The 21486-nt window shown below is 21.3% G+C and overlaps 2 protein-coding genes across 2 annotated transcripts; one reads left to right on the top strand and one right to left on the bottom strand.

The window, feature by feature from the left end:
• Nucleotides 1-237: 237 nt before the first annotated feature.
• On the bottom strand, nucleotides 238-8910 carry PVVCY_1000310 (conserved Plasmodium protein, unknown function; the record flags this gene model as incomplete). Its single annotated transcript, XM_008625489.1, has 1 exon — nucleotides 238-8910. One exon carries the CDS (start codon nucleotides 8908-8910, stop codon nucleotides 238-240), a length of 8673 nt encoding a protein of 2890 aa, XP_008623711.1.
• A 3153-nt stretch (nucleotides 8911-12063) lies between these two features.
• PVVCY_1000300 (conserved Plasmodium protein, unknown function) lies at nucleotides 12064-21054 on the top strand (the record flags this gene model as incomplete). The annotated part of the gene is made up of 1 exon (XM_008625488.1): nucleotides 12064-21054. The coding sequence occupies one exon, from the start codon at nucleotides 12064-12066 to the stop codon at nucleotides 21052-21054; it is 8991 nt and encodes a 2996-aa protein (XP_008623710.1).
• Between the last annotated feature and the right edge of the window lie 432 nt (nucleotides 21055-21486).

Here is a 21486-nt window from a genome sequence, read left to right as displayed (position 1 = left end):
CTATAAAAGTTTAATACATATAAATATAGATCTGACAACGGAAAACAAATGATCCATGTCACATGAACAAAAAAAAAATATACAATAGTAAAAGTATAATTTGTATAGGATGCATAATTATTCTCATTTCATATGCATTAAGTACATAAAACAATACTTTTATTTTGTTTATTATTATGCCTTGGAAGGGATATACACTTCGTAGAATTAATCATTCAGGGGTATATATATATAGACTTATTTTGAACCCATATTTACGAACATGTTTTGATCTATATCATCATCACTGTTAATAATATTGCAAAAGTTATCTGCTGAATAGGGAATTTCTCCAAGATGGTGTGAGTTTGGCGTATTAATTATTTTTTTTTCAATTGATTCACTATTCATATTTCGAATATTTTCATTTTTTTTATGATTTTTAGAATTTGAATTATAGTGTTTATCTTTTTTAGTATCTATATTAGTGTGTTTTTTATTTTCTTTACTTATTTTTACACCATTAGCTGATTTTATATTTTTTTTTTCGAGTAACTTTTTTTTGAGTTCTTCTATAAACGAGATTTTGTGATCATTTTGAATGTCAGTTATTACGCTACTATTTTTATTTTTTATATAATTTAAGTTTTTTTCATGTGTATTTAGAATTTGTGTTTTTTGTGTGTCTTTTTTTTCGGGGTTATATTTGTTATTTAAATTATATGTTTTGCTATTTTGTGTCTCTTGATAGATATCAATACTGGTATGTCTACTACTATAATTATTGTTGCTGTTGTTATTAATTTGATTATTTGGGAGCTGGTGCACTAAATTTTTTTTAGTTTGTAAATTCATTTTCTGTAGGTCTTTGGTTGGTGTATTTTCATGGCTATTAAATGCATTTTCAATATATTTTGATTCAAATAAAATGTTGGGTTTTACATTAACATTTTGAACAGTTATATCAGTTTTTTCAAATTCATTAAATGAAATATTAGATAAACTGTTATTTTTATATACGTTGTACGAATCAATATTACTTAGAAGATTTTTTGGTAACTTATATATATTCATTGAATTTATGTCAATATTAGAACTTTCTAGTACATTTGAGTTATTAGAATAAAATGATGAATTATTTTGATCATGATAAAAATTTTGATTCATTTTATCCTTTCTTTGTGTATCATTTATGTTGCTATTTTGATATGAAACTGATTTCAACCCATTTAAATTGATAATTTTATATTCCTGATTTTTTATGTGTTTGTTTTTTATATTTTTTTTATTTATTTCTTGATTAACTTCATTATTCATTTCATCCCATTTTTGATTATTATATTCATCATTAATTCCATCATCTGTAAATACCTGTATATCATATTTGCTAATATTATTTTGTGGTGTATTAAGAAATATGTCTTGCTTATTATTTTTTTTAGACATATAACTTAGTGTGCTACTATTTAATACATGCTTAGATGCATTTGAATCATTTTCCGAATTAAATATTCCTAATTTATTTTTATACTGGTTTGATGTATGTTTATTATTGTCATCATTATTTTCATTTGTGGCTGGATTAATTTTAATGCTAGGAAAAATACTGCCTTGCTTGATTAATTCTATAAAAGATTCGTTTGTATTTATTTCGACATGTTTTATAACATCTTCATATTCACTCATTTGATTATTTTCTATTTTTTTTTCATTTTTTAGTAAATTTTGCAAACTTTTTTGTGATTCCCATTTTGTTAAACTTCTATTTTCAAAATATTCAGATGCATTTGATGACATACTTGAATTGGAATTTTGATCTATCACATCTTTGACAAAATTACTTGTATCTGATATATCACTGTCTTCAGTACTACCTGTGTCCATATAAAGATTATCCTTTTTTAATGAATACTCATTTTTTTCTAAATCAATACTATTAGGGCACCATGAATATGTACTAATTATGTTATTAAAATGTTGGATATAATATGAATTATTGAATGAATTAATTATATTTTTATTATTATACTTTCCATTGTTTATTATATGATATTTATTATAATATCTATTTTGAGTTTTCATTTTTGCTTCTTTTTCATTTTCTTCACTTGAAAAATTATATCTGTTATTCTTTAAAAAGCCTGATAGCATCATTACATTATTTTTGTATGTATTTTTTTCTGAATTATCACTACGTTTTAATTGATTTTGTTTATTATTAGATGCTCCTTTTTTTTTCATGCTACCAAATGCATTTGCACTATCATTACTGTTACTTTCACTTTTATTTTGGCTGACACTACTTTTATTGCTATTATTGTCACTCTTGCTACTACTATCACTTTTGCTGCTATCATTTGAATTAATATTTTTTTTTGTAATAATTTCTAGACTATTATTAATTTCATTTTTGCCAGTTAATTTGTTTAATATTTCTTCTATTTCTTTGTCTAACGTTTCATCATCTTCAATCAATTTTGTAGTTTGTCCATTTTTTATTTCAAAATTATTAGAATATTTATGAATATTAAAACTTTTGAAAAAATCGTTCGAAATTTTTTTTTCGAAGTCTGGATAATTTTTATTTTCAAAAGAATTATTATTTTTCACAAAAAAAGAATTCGTTGATGTGCTTCTATTTCTGCTGTTTGATTTTTCGTTATACATATTTTGATGGGTTAGGTAATATTTTCCACTTAGTGAAAGAATAGAAGTATTATTTAATTTTTCTGAATTTTTATTTCCTTTTGTAATTTCTTTTTCTATATTTGGTTGAGAGTTTGTATTATTTTTTGCATCTGGTGATTGCATAATATTCGAATTGTCCTTAATTTCATAGCTTATAAAATTATTATTATCATTCACATTATTAAATGTATTTTTTTTTAAATCATCGATATTTTCATCACTTTTATACTTAAAAGCTTCGTAAAACATATCACTACCAACTAGCAGCTCGGTTAAATCATTTTCTGTTGATGAGTTTGTTTCTGATACCTTATTTCGAAATCCATAAATATCATTAAATATGTTTTTGTTAGGTTGATAAATTTTTATTTCATCTTTATTATTAAGCATATCAATTTTGTCTATATTTATGGTTTTGCTATCGTTGAGAATATTTGATATTTTTTGTGTTGGTTGGTGACTAATAGTACGAACATAATTGGGACTATTGCTTATCGTTAAATTTATACTTGGCTTTTTTATAGTTTCATGAATTATTTGATTTGTTTGATGTTCTTGTGATTGTTTTTCATTATTTATTAATTCAAAGGCTGAATTTACAATGTTGTTATTTTTATTTGAACTTTCTATGTCATATACACTATGATATATATCATCATTTCCGTTTGTGATGTTCTGAATATTTTGTTTATATTTAATATTATTTTTGTCTTCCTCATTGATTCTAGACAAATTATTAGAAACGTTTTTATCTTTGGATAAAAATAAAGAATTGTTTTCCTCATTTATATTATAATATAAATCGTCATATTTATTACTTAACGAATCAATACATGAAACAGGCTTATTCACTTTTGTTTTAGATATATTTTTTACTAAATTTGTGTTTTTTTCATTTTTTTTTAAGTTTGTTAATTTAATTGGAATATAATTTATTATTTCTTCTTTTATCTTTTCTAAAGTATTTAATTTTTTAACATTATATATATTAGATAGATCACGTTGTCTTTCGTTAGTTTTTACATTAACATTCATAAGTTTTGTATTATAACTCCAATTTTTTAAAACATCTGTTTTGTTTAAAAAATTATTATCATAACTATTACAGTTGGTATAATTGCTTTTCGGCATGCTCATATTAAGAAAATTTGTTGAGTTATTGTTATACAAATTTGAAAAGAATACATTTTCCTTATTTTTTTTTTTATCCAATTCTTTAAATAATTTACTTCCATCATATGTATCATAATATTTTGAAAAACTATTCTTTTCATTGAGACTGCTAAATAAGTCATTTTTGTTCAGAAATGTATTGATTTTTTTCAGATATTGTCTATCATTATTATTTTGTTTAAATTTGTTTATGAATTTCGATGTATTATAAGTATGTTTTATTTTGTCTAGTTCTGTTTCTTTGGTATTTTCTTTTTTGTTGTTATTCCTATCTATGACCACTTCATTATATATATTTATATTATATGAATTATTATTTTCTAAATATTTATTAATATAATCTAATAAGAAGGTATCATTAAATTCATTGTCATTTATACCTATATTGCTAGAAGAGGATAAATATTTTTTTAAATTTTTTATAAGATCATAATTATCAATATTAAAGTTATTACTATTACTTATATTATCATTGGATATGTTCTTAGTTGAATTATTTTTTTCTTCAATTCGTCTTATATATTCTGAATTATATCCATATTCTTTTTCATAATTATCATCGTCATATTGATCTATTATTACTTGTTTATGCTCATTATATTTTCCTTGTGGTTTTTTCTTTGAATCATAGTTTATAGTATTGCTATATATACAAAAGTTTTCAACAAAATTATTTTCTTTCTTACCATTTTTTTTGTGATATTTATGGCTACTACTACTGTAACAGTTGCTGTGGCTTCTTTGATTATTTTTATTTAAATTTGTCTTTTTCATGAAATTTGAGTCATTTAATTTTTCTAATCCCTTTATAGAATCGTATAATTTTTCGATTTCATCATTTTGGTCACCTTCTTTTTCCTTCAGTTTATTTTTTTCTGAAATTGGGTCGTTATCAATATATTCCTTTAAAGAATCATAGGGGACTTCATTAAATTCTTTAATGTTTTGATTTGCTTTTTTAAGACATTCAATACTATCTTTATTTTTTGTCTTTGGTATAGTAAATTCATCAAATTTTGATGGAGATGTTAAAATTTCTCTAATATTCAATTTTTTTACATCAGTTAATTCTTTAGTGGTATATATTCCTTTGTTTGTCATATTTGATTCTGAAATAAAGCTGTCTAATATATCGGTACATTTTTTATTTTTTGTCATAGAAGCATTTTTGTTTGTTTGAATATTTAAATATTGATCATTTGGTTCGTTATTATTCGAAATGCTAATTATATTTGAAATATTTTCTTTATATGCACTCTTTCTAGTGTTTGAATGGGTTTCTATTTCATTATTTTGCTTATCCATAATATTCGAAGGGGCAAGCGAATTCACTTTTTCAGTTTTAACATTTTTGATAAAATTACTTAAAATTTCATCAAAATTATTAATAAGTTCAATTTCCGATTCATAGTGTAAATTACTAGATAAGGCGTCAGCAAAACTTTCCTTCATGAATTCATTTCCCGTGTTTTGAATAATTAATGTTTCTGCATATTTTAATAAATCATTAAAATTTATATTTTCACCATTACTTTTGTATTTGTCTTGTATTAAAGTACCATCTGTACCATGTAAGCTAAAATCATTAAATTCAAAATTGGTATTTTTTAAAATATTTATATCATCAAGTTTATTATATTTCCAATTTTCTATAATAGCATCTATCCTATTATTATTGGTATTATAACTTTTTATATTGTTGTTTTTGTTTTTATAACCATATGAATTATTTAATAAAAATATATTCTCCTTATTTTTGTCTAATATGTGTGCCCCTTTTTTTTCTAAATTATTAAATAAAAATTTTGTATTGCCATTTATTTTGTTATTATATTGATAATAACTATTATTTTTTTTGTTTTCTTGGGTATATTCATCTATTTCTTTTATAAGACTTTGTAAAATATCGGAAGAATTTATTGCAATATGGTTATTTAATAATTTGTCTGTGCTATCATTTGGAGCTAAGGATGATAAAAATAAGTTTATATTATTATTATTATCTTCAATAAAGGATTGCATATTCGATATATCAAAATAGCATATATCATTCCCATCGATATTTATATCCTCTAGAAAATTATTTATTATTCCATTTAATGAATTTGCATTATTGTTATTAGGTAATAAATCACCATCTAAAAGTGATGAAGATTTTAAGGGGGAATAAGGTTGTACAATTTTGTTTATAATATTTATATTGTTACTTAAAACTTGTGTAATGTCAAATAATTTGATGTCACTTTGTTTTTCAATACTATCATTTTGATAAAAATATTTTTGTATTTCATTTGAATTTTTAAGCAAATGATAAAAATCATTGTTAAATTTCTTACAGTCTAGATTTTTACATGTTAGCCATTCATTATATACTCTATCAATAATACCAGGATAGTAATACCAAAAATAGTTTTCGTCCATTTTATTACATTTATCTGGAGAAACATTTGGAGATGGTGAATAAATAGGTATGTTAAAATATTCATTAGTACAATTTGTAAATAATGAATTTGATTTAGTAAAATTTTTGTTTTTATTTATCAAATAAAAAGATGAATCATTTGTTTTTTCTAATGTACCCATAAAATTTTGACTACTTAGATTATTACTATCAAATTCATTTTCGTATGATGGAGTAGGATCATCTATCGATTTACTTATATTATGCATATCATTAATTTGAGAATCTGATTTTGTTTCGTTTTTCTTTACATTACTATAACTACTTATGGAATCATCATTTATTGTATTTGTTTTCAACTCGCTTGACATAGACAATTCATTGAGTTTGTTTCTCCCTAAATTATTAAAACCTTCACCATTTGTTTTGGCATTTTCATTGTTGAGTTTTGATTCTGATTCAATTAATTTAGTAATTACTTTCTTTTTATTCAAATAATATAATAATTCGCCATAATTTTTTACTAACACACCAATTATATGTGAGTATTTGCTATAGAACAATGAATTTGGATCACTATTCGAATATTCGCAATTTGTTAGATAATAATTATTTAGGGATTTATTACCCTTAAGTTTATTTTTATTTAGTTTTTCATCTTGAATATTCGTTACCTTTTTAAGTAATAATCGAGAATTTTTCTTTATAATATTTTTGTAACTATTAGTATTATTATCACCATTTGATATATTTCTATTTGGTATTATTTCTGGTTCGCCAGCAATACTTAGAGAATTACTAGACACATCGGATGATGCATCAATTACATCTAATACTAGATCTTTGTTTCCATTATTATTATACTTGGATGTTTTATTTTGGGAATTTTTTTGTTTCTGATAATTTGAATGGGTATTACTATTCCCTTCATCAGCATTATGGTTTATTGCATATTTTATATTCTTATTTGGTAAATTGTCTGGATCAATAATTGTATTTAATAAAAGTTGTTTATACAAATGAAATTCGTTATAAATATATTTACGTATATCTACCTCTGCTGGTTTACTGTTTTGTTTATAAGCATATAATATTTGATCATTATTACCCAAACATAATAAATATTTATCCTCCTTAAAATGTACTTCTCCATTAACGTATTCATCAAAACTTTTTGTGGTATAAGGGAAGACATTTGAAAAGTATATCTTTCTTTGAGCAAACAATTTAGATAAAAATTTTTTATTTGAAAAGAAAACATAAAATGTATATAATAAATGAAGTGCCAAAAAAAATATTAAATATGTCATATAAAATAAATAAATATTGTTAAGTAATTTGCTCATTTCTTGTACTTGCATATTTACTATTATTTTATTATTCAGTGGATGATTTATAGGTAACGATGTAGATACTATAATAACATTTGTTATTAATAAACTCGTCTGAATAATTAGCATTAAAATATTACTAAACGATCGCAAATTATATGTTAAAAAACTGCTTGCAAATAATAATATAGAAAAAATTGTAAGTAAATTACTCTCTAAAGCTATAAATATAAAGAAAAATGCTAACACCCCAAATGAAAAAACAAGGCATACATCAAGAAAATTAAAAAGAGTTATTATATTATGATATATCCAAATATGTTTTTGCTTGTATTTTTTTACAACCCTCAATGTAATCATATATGAAAATAAAATAAATGTGTAGAAAAGACAAAGGCATGTTTCCAGCATTAATAAATTTCTGTTTGCATTTATAATTATTTTAGCATCTGGATCTACAGCAACATTGCCTATCCCATTTTTATTAATATTCGCATATGAAAAAGCTGTAGCTATAGATATTAAAATAATTGCGACAATCGAATTCAACAATGACATATTAGAAAGAGAATATTTTAATTGCATTGATATCATAAATAATAATATTGATAATAAAATTCCCATCCATTCATTCATAAAAGAAAATATTATTAACAGTGTAAAAAACATACAACTGAATATACAATTTATGTCTCTAAACTGTAATAATCTTGAAATATATTGCTTTTTATATGATTCGTTATATGATTTTAATACACTTTTCATTATATCATTTATTTTTACTTTTACATTTTCTAATTTTTGGGGAAGGTTTTCCTTCGATAAATAGAGTTTGTAACGATATGCATTTGTATCTTGATTATGTTTGATGTTATTTATTTTTATATCGTCACTTTGGTTATCATTAATTTCGCTCTTTTCATAATTTTCATTATATTGATAAAGATTTGTACTCGAATTATTATTACTCCTTTTTTCTATACTTATGTTTGGTGTTTCTAAATTTTCTCTTTCTTCTATGGTTTCATTGATTTTGATTTCTTCTGATTCTGTATTATTATTATCATCATTATGACATAATGATTTGCTATAACTCATAATTTTATTGTATTCTTCATCATTAACATCTAAGCTTTTATTAAAAATATCTATGATTTTATTTTCCTCCTCAATCCTTTTTTCTAGAATATCGATTTTATCAAAATATTCACTTGTGCCCAGACTAATATCATCAGTTTTTTCTCCATCTTCTTCTTCTATCATTTCAGAAAATTTTGTGTCATGGAAATTGATACCATTTTCTATATCCCTTGAATTTATATTACTTAATTTATACATATTTTATGTTTTGTTTTACGTAAATTGAAGTTTATTCGGTATGGCTTTCTTTCGAATTTTCAATGTGAAATATAACTTATACACTATTTTATATAAAATAGTGAACATTCAAATATCCAATCTATGGTTTTTCTATTTTATTATTTTGTCTTTTTTTTTAAATAAAACATTCTCTTGATGACAACAATTTATAATCAGTGTGAATTATAACAAATATTTGAACCATGTGGTATTAATAAAACATAAAATTACAAATAATGCATATGATGCATAATAATGATGAGAAAAATCAAGAGTGTTAACAAAACAAATGAAACGAAAACATCACAAAAAAAAATATGAATACGAATACGAATAAAAAATTTATAAATAAAAATAGAACAGTTCTATTCTTATTAAACAGTATTCTCATGTTCTGAAAACAAATAAATATATATACACATAGTCATCCTTTTTATATGCACAATCATATATGGATATACATAAATAAAAATTTAAAAAGTTAATATTATTTTATTATTTCTCTCCAATCTTTATATGCCAAAAAACTTTCATTTTATATTAACATATAAAAAAATTGTGACAATAATAATGACAATTACAACAAATTGATAATAAGACAAATAAATTTAATTTTTTTTAACAAAATGTGTAAAAAATTAAAATACAAAATGATAAATATATAAAATATTTATACAATTGTAAAAAAAATTGCATTATCAAAAAAAAATTCTATAAAAAGTTTAACTTTTTGTTCTAAGTTTCATGAAGTTATTATCCTCTTCATTATGGATAAATGATAAAAAAAAATTAAGAATTTACAAAAAAACCAAAATAAAAAATACTATAGGAAAAATACATAATATTACAAAAATTAATAAAATACTTTTTTTCAATTGTTTATTTCACAATGGTCTAACAAAAATATAATATTTTTTATAAATACGCGTATTTATATTTGTCTATTCGTGCATACATTTACATACAAAAAAAAATATATATATTTTTAATAATTAAGGTTGAACATATATATTTTTTCTAAAAAGACACAATAGTTACATGGAAATTAAAATGAAAAGGGGAATATTCTATTTATTAAAGAAATAAACAATCCATTTTATTTTTTATTTATTATTTTTTATGTGTGCGAAGAAATATATAATTTACAGTGTCCCACATGTTATATTTTGTATGTAATAATTTTGGTATTAAATCATATGATATCGTTTTATTTATATATATATTTTTTTTTGTTATATATCTCATATTTCTATTATAACCATTTATATTATAAATGTACCAAAAGAAATGAATGTTTTCTATCGTAAGAAATGTTTTAATATTTTAAGAATTGTCATTTTAAAAAACCAAAAAACTAAATACACTGTCTGAGAAAAATACGCACACCGGTAAAGCACATTTATTATAATATATATTTTTTACATAAATAAGAAAAATAATCTGCCAATTTTTAATAGCATTATTTTGGGATAATATAAATTGTAAAAATGGGAAGTATATCCTTACTGAACAAACCTGTTTTATATAATTTTCTTAAATTTATATATTTTTATCAATTACGATAAAATAACCATTAAAATTATGCTGTTGATAATTTATAATGAACATGTATACTGTCGTAGTTTCACTACTTTTTTAATTAAATTATATTAGCTAAATTTTATATTCGTTATAAATAATATAAGGTAAAATGAAATATTATATATATTTTTTTTAATGGCATATAAATACATTCAGCTAATGCGCACACACAATATATTTTTCTATAAGTATGTGTGAGTTATCATTTTCATTAAAAGAATATGTATTACCAAGTTACTATAATGAAAATATTCTCTCCAAGACACAAAAATTGCGTATTATTTTTACATTAAACGTGATAATACATTCGAAAATTAATCACTTTATTGCAGTTGCTTGTGTCTTAAAATATATGATCTACCTTCAATATATATTTTTTAAGATACTATTTATACTTTGGGGGAAACAATAAAATTGTTATATAATAATAAATTACCCATGTTTTGCCTTTTCATGATATATATAATGTTTTTTAACTTGTTTTGTTTATTAAACTGCATATTTTATTTGATATTCATGAACGGATAAAAGAGGAAAACTATCAATAAAATAAGCATTATTAGGAGGGCAATATAAAAATATTCAATTGCATATGTGTAAACTTATTGTATAACCCCCAAAGAAATGTATTAGTTACTATTTTATCGTAGTTTAATTCGAAAAAACATGTTTTATATGATTTGGGTTATATATAGTATTGGTTTTTCTTAATGTACATAATTTGGGGTGCATTCTTCCCTCTATATTTAATATTTTGTTTTATATCATTCAGTTTTCACATATATATATGTAAATAATCAAACATATGATTAGTATATATTATATAATATAATAATAGAAACGAATAATTCACAAAATAATAAAAAATGAGAAAATTTATTCTTGGAATTGCTTTACCCGGAAAATACAGAATCGTTTGCATTGAAATAAACATGGTATAAAAAATTAAAGATTTTTCTTAAACAAAAAAAATATATTATATATATGTACAAAGAAAAGTGAGTATATGAATGACAAAATAAATATCATTTAACAATGTATATTGTTGCATTATTTGAAAATATGAAGAGATGAAATCTTGTAATATTAAATAAGCATATTGGGGGTTAAAAAACGAAACAATAGGATATTATATATTTTTTCAATTTAATATGCTTAAATATTTTATAACTGATAAAATATAGAACATATACGAAAATTTAATATTTTAAAGAAATTTGTTATTAATTAAAAAGAGAAAAAATATCGCTTATCATTTACTAAGAGATATTTCTTTTATCAGATTTTAAGTAAACAAGTAGAAGTTGATACTATATATAATAGTATTGTGGATAAAAATATGGTACCCACGGAAAACACATGAATATATATAAATATGTATGTAATAACCCTGAAGGATCAAAAAAATAAATAAAAAGAGTTAAAATACAATATAAAAAATAAAGTGGGAACACAATAAAGGTGTATATAATAATTTGAATAACTACTAGCCATAGTATCATCAACACAAAATATAAATTACTGATCAGTAAATGATAAAACGAGGTGAAAATGAATGATCAAGAGAAACGGAAATATGCAAAGGTTATTGAAAATGTTAAGTATTTCCAAAATGAAAACATTTTGATTGAAAATTTAAATGCATTTCATAAGAATAATATAAAAAAAGACAATAATATAGTTATAGAACTTATTGATATATTTTTAGATGATAGTAATTATTGTAATAATGAAAATTTTCTTTTTGATTATAACTTGTTAAAAACAAATAAGGAACTAAATTTAAATATATCAAAGAAAAATAAATCAAAAATTGCAAAACAATTTAAAATAAATGTTAAAAACAAAAATGTAGAAAAGGTAAATGAAGATGATATATATTATTTTGCGTTGAAATCGAAAAATATATGTAATTATAATCGTGAGTTTTTAAATGCTAAGAAAATATTATTTGAATATATTTGTAATAGTGTACTGGAAAAATGTGTAGATATAAATTATTTAATAGATAGAATATATGTCGATTTTCAATTAAAGAAAAATAATACTTACCATTTAATTCGTAATAATGATATTATAAACATTTTAATAGAAACTATTTATAAAATTTTTATTAACAACATTGATCAAGAAAGCAATATTTATAGTGAAGAGGACGAAGAAAATGGCAAAAGTAAAACAAAAAGAATTACAAAAAATCAAAATAAAGCCAGTGATAATATATATTATTGTAGAAATGAAATGCAAAAAAGTTATTTGGCATATTCAAAAGAACAAGGGAAAGTAGATGGAGGAAAAAATAATGTTGGTAGCAATGAGCCTATCAATTATTTAGAGTTATTCAAAATATTAATCACTATTGATAAAAGTTTTGTTAAAAATATATTTTATATTTTTTTAAAAAATATTGAAACATTAAAAATAAAAAAAATTAATAAGGTTTGTAATAAACTTTTTATAATATTAAAGCATTTAATAAGCTATATAGACGAATTTGAAATAGGAACTATTTATAATATTTTTTTGAGTAACGATTTATGTAATGAAATAAATCATAAAAATAGCACTGTGTATAATTATATTATTATGTTATGTTTAATAAATTTGAAAAATGTGTACAATACATATAATATGGAATTATGCATGAACATGATTTCGGACAAATTAATTATTGACGATGAGGAAATTTTGTGCTTAACCATGATTGATGTTAACGAAAAGGACGAAGAAAATCCACACACAAATATATCTCTGGATGTGTGTAGCCACAACAGTTTAGAAGAAGAAGCTGATGAAAAAAAGGAAGATTTTTGTTATAATAATGACGAATTAGATACTAATTCATATTCCAATATTGAAAATGATAATAACATTACACAGACATACGATCGTTATCATAATAAATCAACAATAGAAAACAGTGAGAAACCTTCCGAATATACTATAAATAATAAAGAAATAAATAGGAACAACCACAATTACGTGAAAAATGATGATATATTAAAATATATAGAAATAAAAAGGAAACATATAATTTTATTCATACTAATTTTCGCATTAAAAATATATGATATAAGTTATATTAATGGATGTGTACATAAACTTATTAAAAATTTTTTTCATTTGCTAAAAAAATCAATGTATTTTATGCAAGATAAAGTTTATCACATTATAAAAACTATAATCTTCATTTTGTTATTAGTATTTAGCAACTTGAATATTAATAATAATGAGACCGTTGTTTATATTTTAAAATGCATAGATATTTTGCTAAAAATTTATTACAAAAATTTGGGATTTACTGAGGAATATCATGAAGTAAGGAATAATAGTAGTGGCAGAAATGATAATATTTATACGAAAAATCACAAAATATTTGAAAAAAATGTTATTGGATTAAACAATGAATGTACTAATAAAGAGACTCAAAGAAATAACAATAGAGAAGAAAATATAGAGGATAATTATTCCGATGAAATAAACATTTTTGAATTTAACATATCGCCTATTTTATTGTTTTTGATAATTCATATAACTCTTGAATATAATTTGAACAAAAAATATATGGAGGATCAAAATAGCATAAATCATAAAATAATGAGTTTGTCATTAAAATTGAAAGAAAAATGGATGTTATACTTTAAAAATTATAATCGTTTTTTTCTAAAATATTTAATAAAAAGAGATAAAGATATTAAAATTGGTAGGAATAATGTAGATGGGGTAAACATGTGTAGCGGTAATCTAAGTATAATAAATAATATAAGGAATGAAATAAAATATTTGACTAAAGATGTCGATAATTTTTATGAAGAAGATATATTAAATATATTATGTTTAAATAATATATTATTTTATATATATGAAATGTTTAATCATATTGATTTAATATATTTGATTCGTTTTTTTAACTTATGTAAAAATGTGAAGCACACATTTTGTTGTATAAATATTGAAAGGGTAAGAAACGAATTGGATATTCTTCTAAATCTGAATACAAAATTATGTATTAATACATTTGAAAATTTGAAGATCGAATATATATCTAAATGCAGTTATATATATATAAATGCATTAATATTATCATTATTTGAATATAATTTAATTTATGTTTTTAAATTTATTTCGTATTATTGTTTAATAAATTCATCTGAATTGATAAAATTTCTACCAGCATTATTATTTATTTATAATTTGTCATACGATAATTGTTATATAGATAATACAAATGTAAAAACAAAAAAATATCAAAATGGGTTATATTATAACCAAAGAAATTTTTATCGTATCTTTGTAATCAGAAGTTTAATTTTACATACCCTATCAAAAGTAGGATGTAGTGATAGCAATATTCCAATTATTTACAACTGTGTATGTATATTATTAAATAAAAATGCAAATGAGATTGAGAATCAAACAAAACCATCAACTTTGGAGGATACCAACATTTGTAATGAAAAAAACATGAGCTATGAACAAGACTTTAATAAACTACACTATTTATATTGTTATGATAAATTAATTGATAGTAATGAAAACATAATGAGTAAATATTTTAAATATATTGAGAACATTTTGAATAGTCCTGTTGAAAGCAGTAAAGAAAGTGTGGAAAAAGGAAGTAGTTTCAATAAGTATAGTAAAAATGAGTATATAGAAAATAATACTGAAAATGATATAGTGGATTGTGTTAAACAAGATTTAGATGTTCTTTTTGATTTGAAAAATTTGTTGATCTTGCTAAAACTTAGCAGATTTTATAATGTCAGTAACTATATAGATATTATTATAAAATTAATAAGCACATACTTTCGAAAATATAAAAACAAGGTTAAATTGAATAATATATACAATAAAATACAGAATAATATAATAAAAATAAGTATATTAGTTTTAGTTGCTTTATCATTAAAAAAATATGTAGAGTTTGAAATTATTTATAATTTATTAAAAAAAAACTTTTTAAAAAATAATGATTATAGTGATTTTAATGTGTGTAATACGAATATACTTTGTTCTGTTATTATATTTACAAGATATTATATAAATTATTTAGTTTATAAAAAAAAGAATATGTGTAATGAAGAGTATGATATTTTATATCACACAAAAATTAAATATATTTTTAAAGATTTCTCTAAATTAATAAATTTAAATAATGAAAAAATATCAGAAGAGCTTATTAATCTTGTATCTTCAATTTATCCAATATATTATAAAAATAATGAATATATCGAAGCTGAAAATGCGAAAGATGGTGTTAGCTCCAATTTAGAAAATGGGGCTAGCATGAGAACTGAATTTGATATGGAAAATAATGAGAGAAGCTTGGATAATAATAACATGACATATTATTTTAAATCTTCAGAGAATAATAATTTAATGAGCCTTTATTTTGATAAATCTTTTGTACATGAATCATTCTTAAAGTGCAAAAAAATAAACATTTATGAAAAACTACAAAAAGTTATACTTAATGATGAAATTAATAATATTTCATTATACAATTTAAAAAATAACAACAAAACAAATAATAACCACTTGATAAGAGTTTTATATAAACTGTTTAATAAAAATATTAAAAGCGATTCAAATTCAAATTTTAACTATTATGCTAAATTGTTATTTACAGACAAATTTAATAATATTGATGAAATAATTGGAATCTTTAAAAATTTGTACTTTTTCAATGACCATTATATTAATTTATTTTTTTATATAATTGAATGTTTTTTTGAAAAGTTAAAAAGTAGAATAAAAAATAAGGAAGAGTTTATTATATCCATTGATGATAACATAAATGAATCAACAAATTTGTTAAGTCGAAAAAAAAACAACGAAAGTATTAACACATATAGAAATGATAGTGATATATCTAAACAACATAAAGAAAATACTTCAAATAAAGGATCTGAAATTAAATCTATAAAAAAAGAGAAAGATGAACACAATGTAATAAACAAAAAAGTAAAACAAGATGTATCTCATGAAATTATCTGTAATAAAATATATGAAGAAACAAAAAAAATTATAAATGATGAAAATTTAAATATATATGTATTTTATCCGCTATTATGCATATTATGTAAGTATAATAGTTATATAAATGAAGTTATAGATTTTTTTTTACAAAAAATTGATATGTATATGAAAGAAAATGACACAAAATTGAAGGTTGTAAAAAATGAAATGATTATATCATTGTTATGCTTAAATTATATACACATAAACATTTCAGAAGTTCCACAAATTTGCAAATATTTGATTGGAATATATATGGAGGTATCAAAAGAAAAGGGCGACGAGAATCGATATATTAAAAATACACTTTTATTTTGTTTAAGCTCATGTTGTCATTATACAAATTTAAGCACTGATGATATTATTACAATTTTAAATATACACATTGAAAATTTAGAATATGTGTTAAACTTCAAAAGTTGGAATAAAAATGTGAACATTACTTCAGAAATTTTAGCAAATGATGATGAGATTGATAAAAACAGAGACAATAGCCACACAAATCACAAAAAAAATTATGCTGAATGCCAATCCAGTCTAAATATAGATTATGAAAAGGAAGAAAAAAACAATTTAGATAAAAATGAAGAAAGCTTGAAAACTTTTGATGATCTTTACTTTTTTATATCGATAAACAATTTATGTTTTTATTTATATAAGCACTATAATAACACAAAATTTGATGAACTTATAAAGCATATATACAATATTATAATAAATTATTCTAATGAAAATATAAATAATGTTATAATTACCATTACAAATATTATGATGTATTTATATATAAAAAATATAATAAATATTTATGATATTATAAAAAACATCAAAATTATAATAAACAGTGTAAGATTAAATATTCAGTATAACTCAAAATATGTTGTATATGGTATGTGCTCATTTTATCGATTTATAAACTTTTATTTAAAAAAATATTTTGGATATTTTTCGTACGAGACGGATGATGGTAAAAATGAAGTAGTGGAAAATGTGCCTAATAGTATAAGGGAAAATACTAGTGAAATACAATATGATGATATAAAAGAAATAATGAAAATGCTGTCAAATAGAGTAAATATACTTATTGAAAAATATTTTGATGAGCTTGAAGATAAAAATATAAGTTTTCTTTCCTATTTTAATTTAATAGGGTTAAAAAGTTTAGGGGAATGTATGATATCTGATTGCTTTGATGCTTTTGATTGTTCTAATATGACAATTTTATTTATAAATAGATTTATAAAAAAGCGTTTTGAAATAAAAAAAAGTATTAATGCAACGAATAAAATATTTGCTGATAGTGATCCGTCTTCATCTTCTGAAGATAATATAAATAAAGGGGTGGAAAACGAAGGTATAATAGAGAGAGAAACCCCAGAAAGATATAATAATTTATTTATATACAATAATAGTAATCACAAATTAAATAATGATATAATAATTAGTGATAATAATACAATTCTTATATTTGTGTATTTGTTTTGTCATAAGTATTATGAAGAATTAAACTGTTCATTAATTAAGATTGAAAATTTAGATAAAAATAACATGTTATATTATCTTTTTTCTAATTTAGTGTGTATTGAAAGTTATTTAAGAAAGTTTCTCCAAATTTGTAAAATTATAGATATAGAAGAAGAGCTACACATTTTAAAAAAAAACAAAAAAAAATATGAAGATATCAAATTGAACATGACAAATAATAAAACTGAAAACAAGATGTTTTACTTAAATTTTTTTAGTGATGAATTATATGATAATTTAAATATATTTTTAAATACAATGAAGTTAATAAATTATATAAAATTTGATGTTCAAATAAAAAATATAATTTTAAACATATATTCTTTTATTTGTAAATTTATAACAATTCTCTACATAATTTTAGATATAATAATATGTAATATTGAAAAAGATGTAAATATGGAAAACATAAAAAGTTTCTATAAAATTTACGAAGAAGTTATCAGAAAAGTTCAACTGTTATATGAATGTAGAATAAGTATATTTAATTATTTTTCTATATATAGTGTATTTAATAGCTCATATAATCATATATTTTGCAACTTTAGCAATAATTTTTATACGTTGAGCACATATGAAAAATATATGTTTATTAAAAGTATAATAAATTTTAAAAAACTTAAAAAAGAAGAAATAAAATTTATTTTTTTAAATATTTTCAAAAATTTAAAACTATTTCATCAAGACACATCCCTATGGATTTACACAATTTCAATATTAAAAATCTTATTAAAAAAAATATATGTAAGCGTGAAAAAAAAAAAAAATAAGCAAGCAAAAAATGAAAAAAATAGTGTTAATTATGATAATTTAGGTTCTTATATTAAGTTGTCTTTTGTTACATTACTTGAAGAAGCTATACTAACAGTATATAAGGAAAATTATTACAGCTATTATACCTTAAGTGATAATTTTAGAAAAATTCTGAATGAGAACAAAAATGTTGAATATGATATTTCGAGGATAGAAAAATGCGATTACAATATAAGTAAGACAAGACTAGGCAACTATTTAAATAACGAAAAAAATAAATATGAAACTGGGAATGATTATAACAATGAAAATAATGGTGTAGTTAACAAAAAAGTTGTAAAGAATGATAAAAAGCACAAAATATTATACTTAGATATGCCTTTTAGTATTATAATGTGTATATCTGATTTTGTTTATTATTTGTGTAAATTAATAGTTAAAGAGCAATTAGAAAACGAAATAGATATTGATGAATTGATAAAAGATTGTCCTATTCTTATTCAAGGTTATGTTCGACTAAAATTTAATGAGTCGCATAAAAAATTAAACATTATTAGAAATAAAATATTGTTTCATACATTTGAGTATAATTTTACATTTAAGGAAAATTTTCAAAATTTTTACTATGTTGAAGAATCCTGTAAAAATAATAAAAAACTATTGATACTAAAGTTTAATTACCAGAAATTAACTGAATATTTTCAAACAATTTTTTTGATAAAAGAATGCATATATTTGTCATATATATATAGCCATTTTAATGAAAAACACCAAATATTAGATAGCTTATTGCAAATGTGTGATGCTAATCAAGTTAATAAAGAATATCTCTACATATTAATTACATCGTTTACATTATTTTCTTTTAAAAGCAATAATAGCTCTTTTTTTATAAACAAATTTATGTACAATTTTGATGTTGCTAATTATTTAGTTGACGGTATTACTAATTTTTTATCTGAGAAAAAAACAGATTTGGAACAAAGATACAAGGATGAAAACAGTGGAGAAGAAATTTATAGTTACTTCAATAATAATGTCTTGAATAAACAAAATCCTCAAAGTTGTGTGAATGATAATATCAACAAAAAGTTAGTAAGTGATGGTAATACCAATAGTAATCAAAAAAATAACGATGGTAATTTAATAAAAACTAATGAAATGAATGAAGAGTACCAAGAAAATGATATTAATAATTCTAAAATATTTTATATTATTGAAGAAGAATTAATAAGAACCAAAATGAGAAATAGTTTTTTTAAACATAAGAATAAATTACTAAAGGAGGAAAACTTAACATATGAAAAATTTTTAGAAAATGATATGTTCTTTTTAAAAAAATTAGGAATATTTTATTTAATAAAAAATAATGAAGGAAGAACAAAATTAAGGGATAAATATAAAAATATATTATCTTTTTTTTCCAAAAATGAAAAGGATGATTTATTTATAAAAACTTATGATATATGCAATTTAAATGACAAAGATATTGAAAAATATGCAAGCACTCAAGATATTATTGATAATTCCTATTATAACAATAATTCCTTTAACAAAAAAAATGAAAATAATTCTTTTATTTCTGATGATCAAGAATTAGTTTCAAAATATTTCACTGTCCCTTTATTTATGAAGGACGTCTTTACATTTTTTGAACTGAGCTTAAATAAAAATATTATACTAAACAATTTTAACGAGTTATTCTATAAAAATATTTCCAATATACACACTAATAAAAAAGAAAATGAAAAAAAAAATAAAGATGACAATGATGATAATAATAATGACTGTAAAGATGACGAAAGTGTCTCGTGCTCACTTTTCTCCGATGATGAGAATAATGTAGACAAAATATTATTCGACGAAAAAAGAAATAAAAAAAAAAAAATATTATTTTATGACAATGCCATATTAAATTATTTAAGTGTTAAACCACAGTCTTTAAACAATTTTGAACTATATATAGCAAATGCTAGTTTTATGAGCAAATTAGTACGAAGTTTTTTAATTGAAAATATTAGTATGTCAAACCAAATAAATATTTATGAAAATTCGAACAGTAATGGATTTTCTCATCAATTTGATTTAATTCAAACCTGTTTTAATAATTTGTCTATATATTTCATGAGTTTTACAAAAGGTTTCATTTTAAATAATTCAGAATATTTATATCCTAATTCAAAATTACACCTTGTTTATAGGGTTATAAATTTTTTATGTGAAAATTATACAAATAAATACTCTTAGTTTTGTAATAATTAATGCTTTTGTGGGTATAATACACAAAGAAATATTTTCTGGTGTAAGTGACATGGTGTTTTGTTCTAGTTTTGTGTATTTATTTTATTTTTCACTTTTTCACTTTTTTAATTATACTATGTGTTATACATGCTTTGAACATATCCATATTTAGTTTAAATCGTAAAATACGTATTATATATATATATATCTGTTTATGCCTTGGTAATAGGCATATATTTTAAAAATACACAACATAAAACTTATAAGAGAAACTTTATAATGGCTGTTTCAGTGGGACAAAAAATTAATTGTTTTCTTTATAATTTAAAAAAATAAAACAATAAAAAATATATGCATTATTATTTCCACTTAACTATTAAAGATTTCTATATTGTAAAATATTTTTCGATCTACATATAATTGAATCCATTTTTATAA

Source organism: Plasmodium vinckei (assembly GCF_900681995.1).
Source record: "Plasmodium vinckei vinckei genome assembly, chromosome: PVVCY_10".
NCBI classification, from domain to species: domain Eukaryota; phylum Apicomplexa; class Aconoidasida; order Haemosporida; family Plasmodiidae; genus Plasmodium; species Plasmodium vinckei.
This window is presented reverse-complemented; position numbering and strand designations above follow the sequence as displayed.